The sequence below is a fragment of the Pteropus medius genome, unplaced genomic scaffold (assembly GCF_902729225.1).
Source record: "Pteropus medius unplaced genomic scaffold, Ma_sr-lr_union100, whole genome shotgun sequence".
Lineage (NCBI taxonomy): Eukaryota > Metazoa > Chordata > Mammalia > Chiroptera > Pteropodidae > Pteropus > Pteropus medius.
In genome coordinates, this window is record NW_024349798.1 from 9,471,526 (window position 1) to 9,480,144 (window position 8,619).

The 8,619-nt window shown below is 50.4% G+C and overlaps 1 protein-coding gene across 1 annotated transcript in view; it reads left to right on the forward strand.

The window, feature by feature from the left end:
- The first annotated feature begins 5,371 nt into the window (after positions 1 to 5,371).
- LITAFD (LITAF domain containing) overlaps positions 5,372 to 8,619 on the forward strand; it is an 8,833-nt gene continuing 5,585 nt past the window's right edge. The window contains exons 1-3 of the mRNA XM_039885311.1: positions 5,372 to 5,612; positions 8,117 to 8,245; positions 8,469 to 8,515. Coding sequence (XP_039741245.1) covers positions 8,229 to 8,245; positions 8,469 to 8,515 — 64 coding nt within the window. The 5' untranslated portion in view covers positions 5,372 to 5,612; positions 8,117 to 8,228. The remainder of the gene's footprint in view (positions 5,613 to 8,116; positions 8,246 to 8,468; positions 8,516 to 8,619) is intronic.

An 8,619-nucleotide genomic window follows, 5' to 3' on the forward strand; every position in this document is an offset into this window, starting at 1 on the left:
TGCTTAAGCCTCCTGCAGCCTATGACATCAGCTTACCCTCTTGGCCCCATCTGATGACACTGGCCAAATGGTAAGACTTTGAGCCCACAGTTAATAAAGAGATCTAGCCTAAATGTTCTGCCCAGTAAGGACCAATCAGCCAGCCAGCCAGCCACCTGACAAATATTTATTGCACATGAGCTCTGTTCGAAGCCCTAGACTGAACAAAACTCACACTGGCCCTGCCCCTTGGAGTGTTACACTCTAATAGGTGAGGCAGATATTAAACCCGTAACACAGTGGTATAAAATCCCACTGCGTCCACAACAGGAGTAGTCACCTTACTGGAGGTCCAGGAGAAGCTCCTCTGGAAGGGGCTAATTGACCTGAGATCTTCCAGAAGATCAGGAATTAAAGGAAAGGACATTTCCAACTGAGGTTACACAGAGCACGTGCAAAAGCCCTGAAATGAGAGCATGTGGGACGAGACGGTGCTTGCCAGAACGGGCTAAGCGCGTGGCCTCAATCAGCGAGCTGCGTCTTTAAGACTGATGCCAGCCAGGTAAGGGCTTAAAGCAGGGATGAAACGGAGACCTCTCCCTCCAAAGTTTAACTCCCATCAACCTACCTGTCTTCATTTCTCCTTATCATGACTTAGGCCTCAACTGTCTGTCACCAGGAGAAGAAGCCTCCACCCATCCCTCCTGCCTCCCCCTCATCCCATGCCCACGCTCCAATTTTCTGTACAGCAGCCAGAATGATCTTTCAAAACCATTGTTAAAGAAAAAAAAAATTACTCGTGACACTTGTTAAAACGGTAAGGCAGACTTTATTCAGGACTATTGCAATAGGTTTAGGAAGTACTGCAGTGGGGTTTTGCGGTACGGGAGAGAGATTGCGCTCAACTCCAAATACAAGGAAAAGTGGGTTTTTATAGCTAAGGGGCAGTGGAGAGGAGGTGGCATTACTAAGAGGTGGCATTACTATCAGCAGTCAGGGGAGATTCTGGCTAAATCGGCTTAGCAGGATTCTTGCAGAAGGCAGGCCAGGGTGATGGGATATCACTTAGGGGTTAGTGGGGGATGAGGAATTTGGTCAAATATCAAGGGCGATCAGAGATACTGAGGGTATGGGATTCTGGCCAAACCGACTTGACAGGATTCTTGCTAAAACTGGACTCTACAAGGACAAAGACAGGAGCCTGGGGTCAAGCGTAGTCAAGCTGAGGGGTCAGAGGAGTCTGACTCAAGTCTGGTCAAGGAGAGAATCTTTGTCATCATGTGCCTCCCACGCTCAAAACTCTTCAGTAACTCCTTATTGCTCCTTAAATAAAATCCCAGCTCTTCTGCTGTGACACTTCAGATCTGACTTAACCGAATATAAGAAAACTCCGGCAAAAAGCTTATGCAAGTGGGAGGTATATATCTCTGACATGTAGAAGAAGACGGGTTAACACAGCAGGTCTATTGTCCTCGAAGACTTGGGTGTCTCATATTCTTGCTCCAACATCCTTTAACATTTGGCTTCTAGCCCTGAGGTTGCCTTATGGTCCAAAACAGCTGCTGGAGTTCCAGCCATCACACATCAGCTTGTTCGTTTAGTGGGAAGAGGGAAAAGAGTGTCTTCTCACCTCTCGAGTCTCAACACTATTGTCTGGAGAAGACCCACCTCTCTCTGGGCTCCCCTGAGAGGTCTCGCCTAAAGCTTTCATCATTTCATCTACCAGTTAATTTTTTGTCTCCCCCTGTAGACTATAACTCTGGGAACACAAAACATTGTCCATTGGGCTCAGCACCTACCTCCAGTGCCCAGCCCTGCACAGTGTCCCGAGAAGCATTCTTAAATCGGTGACTGACTACACGAACAGATGGAATGACTGTGTCATGGCTCATGTATGGAGGCGCCGAAACGCTGGGCAGTCTTGCTTAATGAAGAATCACCACACATAAACAGCTTCCAGCACCCCACCCTACACGCGTGTAGGTGAAACACTACGTGGAATTGTCCCTCTGCCCCCACACGTGCACAGCCTCCCCCACTGTCAACATCCTCACCGGGCTGGTGCATTTGTTGGAGTGGATGAACCCACCCCGACACGTGGCCTTACCACCCAGCGCCCACGGGCAGGCCCGCCTCCTCCATGTGGCCAAATCCGGCCATCCTTTCCTGTTCAGCTTCTGGGGTTTTCACCCTGCTGCTAAGGTCAGACAAATAAATAGTCTGCAGCATTTCCTCTTTCCTTCTAACTCCCGCGCCATTTTGAGAGGCCATTGTACATCTTTCCGGAGCATATTTTGGTGAGTGGGGTGAGGAGGGCCCCCATCCGGCTGTGTTGAGCTTGGCAAGCAGGCTCCAGGGTTGGACAGCAGGTGAATGGACTCCCCGACATCTTCCCAGGATGCCTCTTTCTGGTCATTACACCTCAAACGAGGGGACCCTTCCCCGACCCTGAACCAAAGATTGTGCCTCCACAACCAGTCTGTTCCATCCTCTTCATCGTCAGTTCACCCTTCTGCCCTCATGAGCGTGTCTGGCGTCTGCTTCCCCCACTAAAATGCGAGCTTCCCAGGGCAGGCACCTCGTCTGCCTGGCTTGGTTTTCCATGCCTGACACACAGTAGGTGCTCAGCAAATTACATGTTGAAGAAATGAGGGCCACAGCAGTGCTGTGGGATGTAGACACCTGTCGAGGATGAGGGGCCTGGTGGGTGACTCAGTTTCCCCCTCTGAAAAATGGCACCAGAAGATCCTGCAGTTGAGAGGGAGCTGAAAACTCCACCCTGGGCCCAGGGGGTAGGCCAGTGGAGGGAGAGGGGGTGGCATTCGCTTGGGCTGACCCGCCCCCCCGCCCCACCAACACCCCCAGGCAGCTCTTGAAACTAGATGGACCCAGCCTGCTGTGTGAGCACACTCTGCACCCAGATGCCCCCTCGCACACCCCTCCCACATGGACACAGACACACGGGCCACCCGAGATGCATGGACACACACACAGATACTCCACATACAAACACCTCGTGAAGATGAGATATTCATGGGGGCACACACCCTGAGCAGATAAGACACAGACACAACACCAACATCTCCCAAACACATATCCCTCCCCAAGCAAACACACACAGATTGAAACATGTGTAACCACACAGTCTCCCATCACACAGCTTCCTGGGTTCCCCCCCAAACCCCAAACCCCAAGAGCTTTCTCAGTCTAGGAATAGTCCCCCCTCCTCCCCTAGGCAGGCAGGGCAGGGTGGGGTGGAATCTGCCTGAAGGTCTGAGGGCAGGGGCTAGATGGCAGCGGCCAGGGAAGACGTAACCCTGGCAACCCCTCCATCTGGAGTGCCCAGGTAATGAGAACTCGTCCTCCACTCCCTCTCCCTGAGTGAGCAAAGGGGCTCAGGGTAGGGGCACCCACAGCAGCCCACAAGCCTCATACACCTTCCACCCCCAGCTCACCACAAGCTGGAAGGAAGAGAAAGCAGACAGCGTGGTCGGCAGAGCTGGAAATTCTGCCCAGAGAGGTTAGGGGACGTCCCAGTATGACCCAGCACATCTGCACCCAAGGCTCCAGGCTCCCAGTGCCCGCAGAGCAGACAGGACCTCTCTGATGGACAGGGAGAGAGGGAAGGGCGGGCTCTGGGCAAAGCCCAGCCCCTTTCCCCAGACAGGAGCACGATCTTGCAGAAACAACTCATTCTTCTGGATTCCTTCTTCCTCATCTCGTCCCCTCCCTGGGAGCTGGGCCTTTCTGGGAAGACAAGAAGAGCAGGAAAGAAACAAGGTCCCATCTCCTTTTTCCCTTAAGCAGCCCAGGCTTCAGAGTCTTCCTTATTGCCCGAAAAGAAAGCATAGCCCAGAGAGGGTGAGTAAAGTGCCCAGGGTCACACAGCAGAAAGGGACCATAGGGGCTTTCCAGGGCCCTCAGCTGCCAAAACCGCAAGCTCCTTCCCGCCCCTTGCCCTGGCTTTTGTGACTCTGCTTATCTAATTCATTATTGTCATGATTACTGTCATTGATTGCTAACATGCCACAAGCTTTCTACATGCCCGGGCACAGAGTTAAGCATTCCACATGGATTTCTTTTATTCGTCATTCATGCAACAAATCTTCATCGAGCATCTCCTGTGTGTCAAGCACTGTGCTGGGTACTGGAGAGAGAGCTGTGAACAAAATCAATGTGGACCCTGCCCTCATGGAGCTGATGTTTGCACAGACAATGACAAGTAAACTAATACACGACCAGCTAATTCCAGAGGTCACTGTTGTGAAGATTGAAGCGGGCCGGGTGGTAGAGTGTGGCTGGCTCCAAGGGGTCCACAGCAGCTCTCTGTGAGGAGTGGCGTGTCAGCTGAGAGTTTGACGATGAAATCAACCATGGGCTACCTTGGGAAAGAGCATTCTGAGCACAGGAACAGCAAGTGCAAAGGCCTGAGGGGCAAGATGGGCCGGACAGAAAGTAGGCATGGGTGAAGGATCAGCCAGCCAGGTAAAACAGTCTCACCGAATTTTTGTATTAGATCTATTTTGCAGAGGAGGAAACTGAGACTCGGAGAGGTGACCACACTGCCTGGGGTCACACAGCTAGGAGTGACAGAGCCCACGCTTTAACCACTTTCTTCCTCCTCTAAGCCAGGCCTTATTTGGGGGGTGGGAAGGTTAAAAACAAATAACAAAACAATCCTCCGGGAGCCCTGAGCCTCACGGAAAACTTATCCTCCCAGAAGAGGCCCAGGAAGAGCCCAGCCAGGTCTTATGGCTCCCCCAAGGGCGCCCTGTGTCTGGGTGAAGAGAGACTGGGCTCTAAGCCGGTCCCACACAACCCTGCTGTGTGGCCTTGGGCTGGCCTCAAGCCCTCTCTGCCATTCCTCACTCCTTCCAGCCTGGCCTGAAAGAGATGGGGTGGGACAGAAGTCCTCAGCCCCAGGGCAGGGTGAGGACACAAGACTAGTTCTCAAGGGAGGGTGGCAGGGGCAACCTCTCAAAATGGGGACCTCTCAGACCCGCAGAGCCCAGAAGCAGGAGACGAGTCTGACCCGCACAGCCTGGTGCTGCCCCCTGGTGGCCATGGGCGGGATGGTCGGCGCCCGAGCGCATTGCCCATCAGCTCTCATTCATTCGCCCTCCCAGCGCCCCATTCAGAAACGCCGTCAGGATCCCAACCCTTTGTAAAGGGAACCATCGTCCTCAAAATCCCCATAGGAGACAGTCCCCAATCCCTTTCCAAGATGTGTAACTTCAAGTCCGTACAAGTCCAGCGGAGTCATATCCAGGGGATTTCAAGCCGAATGGGACAGGCTGTGATGAGTGGAGTATTATTCATTCCTGCATATGTTTATTCGTTCATTCATCCATTCGCTCAGTCATCCATTGCGCATTCAACCTACAGAGACTGAGCACCTTCTCCATGATGAGCGCTGGGGGATGCAGTCAGCACCAATTCTCAGACACCGACACAACAGGGGCGTGGACGCCATGGGCGTTGGTAAGGGACTGACACAGAGGAGGCAAGATGGTCACCTGGAGCCAGGCGTTTCCTTTTTCCAGGAAGACAACGCCTTTGTGACAATTAGCAAAGGGCTTCCTCATCAGCTGAAAAACAATTGGACTCGTGCAGAAACCTACAGCATCCGTGATGTAAGTGGCATTTGCTATGCCGAGCACACTCTGTCCCCTCACAGAAGGCACCTTCGCGTTCACCACAGGTCACAGCGTGGCCTGTGCCAGAACTTCAAATAAACAGAACCACAGGCCATGTGCTCTTTTAGGTCAGGTTTCTTTTGTTCAAAATCCATTTTCTGAGATGTATTCACCTCGCTAAATACATCTTTAGTTCATGCCTTCGATTGCCATGCAGCAATCCTTGGTATAAATATACACTATTTGTTTATCCACTCACTCGCTGATGAACATTTGGATTGTTTCTAAATTTTGGCTATTATGAATTTTCTCATACGGGTCTTTTTTTGAACCTATGTTTTTATTTCTCCTGGGTAAAAATCTGGGAGTGGGATTGCTAGGCACCGGTGAGCGTGAGTTTGCCTTTTTAAGAAACTGCCAGTTTTCCAAAGTGATGTACCATTTAATTATACTCACACCAGCAGTATACGAGGTGGTAGTTCCACACTTGAGATTGTCAACACTTGAGATTGTTTTTTACAATCTAACTACGGGTCTCTACGGTTTTTAATTTGCATTTCCTAGACGGCTAGAGATGCTGAGCATATTTTCATGTGTGTATTGGCCGTTCCTATGTTTTCTTTCATGAAGCGTCTGTTCGAGTCTTTCTCTCCCACTTTTAATATCGCAATTTTTTAAAAAAATAACTATTGTCGAGTTGAAAGAGTTCTTTTATATTCTGGATGCCTGCGCCTTGTCACACATATACACTGCAAATCTTCCATCCTGTGCCTTGCTTTTCGTTTTATCTGCGGTGTCTTTTGAAGAGCGGCCTTGATGAAGTTGTGTTTCAAGTTTTTCTTTTATGGCTGTGCTTTGTGTCCCGTGTAAGAGATCTTGATATGCAATCCCATTTGTTTGATTTGGGTTGCTTTCCGTTTCTCAGTGTTGCTTTTTTTCTTTTTTATCTACTTCCTTTTTAATTAGTAAACGTAATGATATGGTTCCAAAGTCAAGCTCATAAAACAAAGTATATTTAGAGAGGGCCTGCTTTCATCCCTGTCTTCCTCAACGTCGACCACTTTATTTTTTAAAATTAATCCTTCCTTTATTTCTTCTTGGAAATGATATAGCTCCCTCCCTGTTTCCTTGGATGGAAAGTAATGATATATATATAGATAGATATAGATATAGATATAGATATAGATATAGATATAGATATAGATATAGATATAGATATAGATATAGATATAGATATAGATATAGATATAGATATAGATCTGATTGTTTGTTTTTCATAATATATCCTGGAGAGACTACAACGTATAAATATATAGATTTTCCTTTTATCATTTTTTTCCTTTTTCTTCCTTCCTCTCCTCCTCCCTACCCCATTTCTCTCTCCCTTCCTTGCTCTCTTTCCTCCCTGTATTTTCCGTAGCTGCAGAGTAGCTAGACGGATAGACGTGTGTGGGTTATGTCCAGCTTTTTGCTGCTGCGTTGAATAGCCTTGTGTCTAGGTGATTTGATGTGGTGTTGCTAGTTTATCTTTGGGATGGAGTTCTCGAAAAAGTACCACATCTGTAACTCTGCTAGATATCATCAAATCTCGTTTTCCCCCAGACTGGCCATAACTTTTGGTTTCTCCCAGCCTGATAGACGAGCAGGCTCTCTCGAATGTTCCCCAGTGTTGTGTGGCATCATGAGGAGCCAAATAGTACAGTGGCCAAGTGCACAGACCTCACTATGTGCCTTTGTTCTCACAAATCCTGGCTCTGACCCCGAGGAAGGCACCGAGCCAGCCCGGGCACAGAGGCCACCCTCTGCAATTGGGAACATCTCTTCTGGACTTCACGGTGACAATGCTGGCATCATTCTCTGCACTTGGCCAAACCCATTACCTGGGTTAACTATCATCTCCATGTTACAGATGAGTAAGCCAGGGGATAGAGGATTACAGAAAGTGAAAATCTTGCCCAAACTCACACAGCTATACGAGCAGGAGAGGCCGTTGGACTTGTGATACAAACACACACAGAGAAATGTGTGTATATACCTGTGGTACGTGTGTACATGTGTGTATGCACATATCTGTGTTTGCACATCTGTACATGCACAGACACAAACGTATACGTGTGTACACACGGGTATGTACATATATACACGTGCGTACGTACATGTGTGAATATACCTGCCTACATTTCTAAATAAGAGGGCATGGGTATCCTCACCGCTAGACCTTGCATACAGCAGGAAGGCCCTCAAAGCAGAATCACTAGCTCTCATCAGGTTCTGTAAGGGTCTGGATCCATTCTCCCACCCTGCCCCGAACCATGGCGCCGGCTCCCACTCCGCCCGCAGCGGGGGGCAGTGGACAAGTGGGGAAGGCCGTCTTCAGAGGTCCCTCAAGCTGAGGCCCTCCCACCCCTCTGGCCCTTCTGAGGACACATGTCACAATGGCTGTTCCACTTGAGCCGGGCCCAGCAACGGGCACCAGGGGAGGCCTGCAATCCTGTCCATAGCCAACCAGGCCACGATGAAGACAGCTAAGGACAAGAGCCCATCCGCTCAGAGCTTGGAACCCGACGCTGCCCGGATACCGTTGCTGGAACAAAGCACCTCCGAGGAATCAAGATGGAATTGTCCCCAGGGTAAGGGTCCCTCCACTCAGGTGCCCGGGGTGGGAGAGGCCAAGGACAGGCTGATGCAGGGGAACCCTCGGAAAGCAGGACACCGTGTGTCCCTGGCTGAGCTGGGGGCTGATTCCTGTCCTCAATCCCCACCCCAAGTCCTGTCGTACCCCACCAACCTGGGGACCACCTGACCCAATGGGGACAAAGTGGGGCCTCTGACATCCTGTGCCTTCTTTTAAAGTGCCACAGGAGAATTGCAGGACAAAGCTAATGACTCCCCTATATCAGGTATGACCTGCCCCCCGTCCCCTGACCCACCCGCCGTGTGGCCAAGGATACCTAGACTGATGGGGCAGGGTGGGCTGGAGGTCCTGGCCACGCTGATGTGAGCT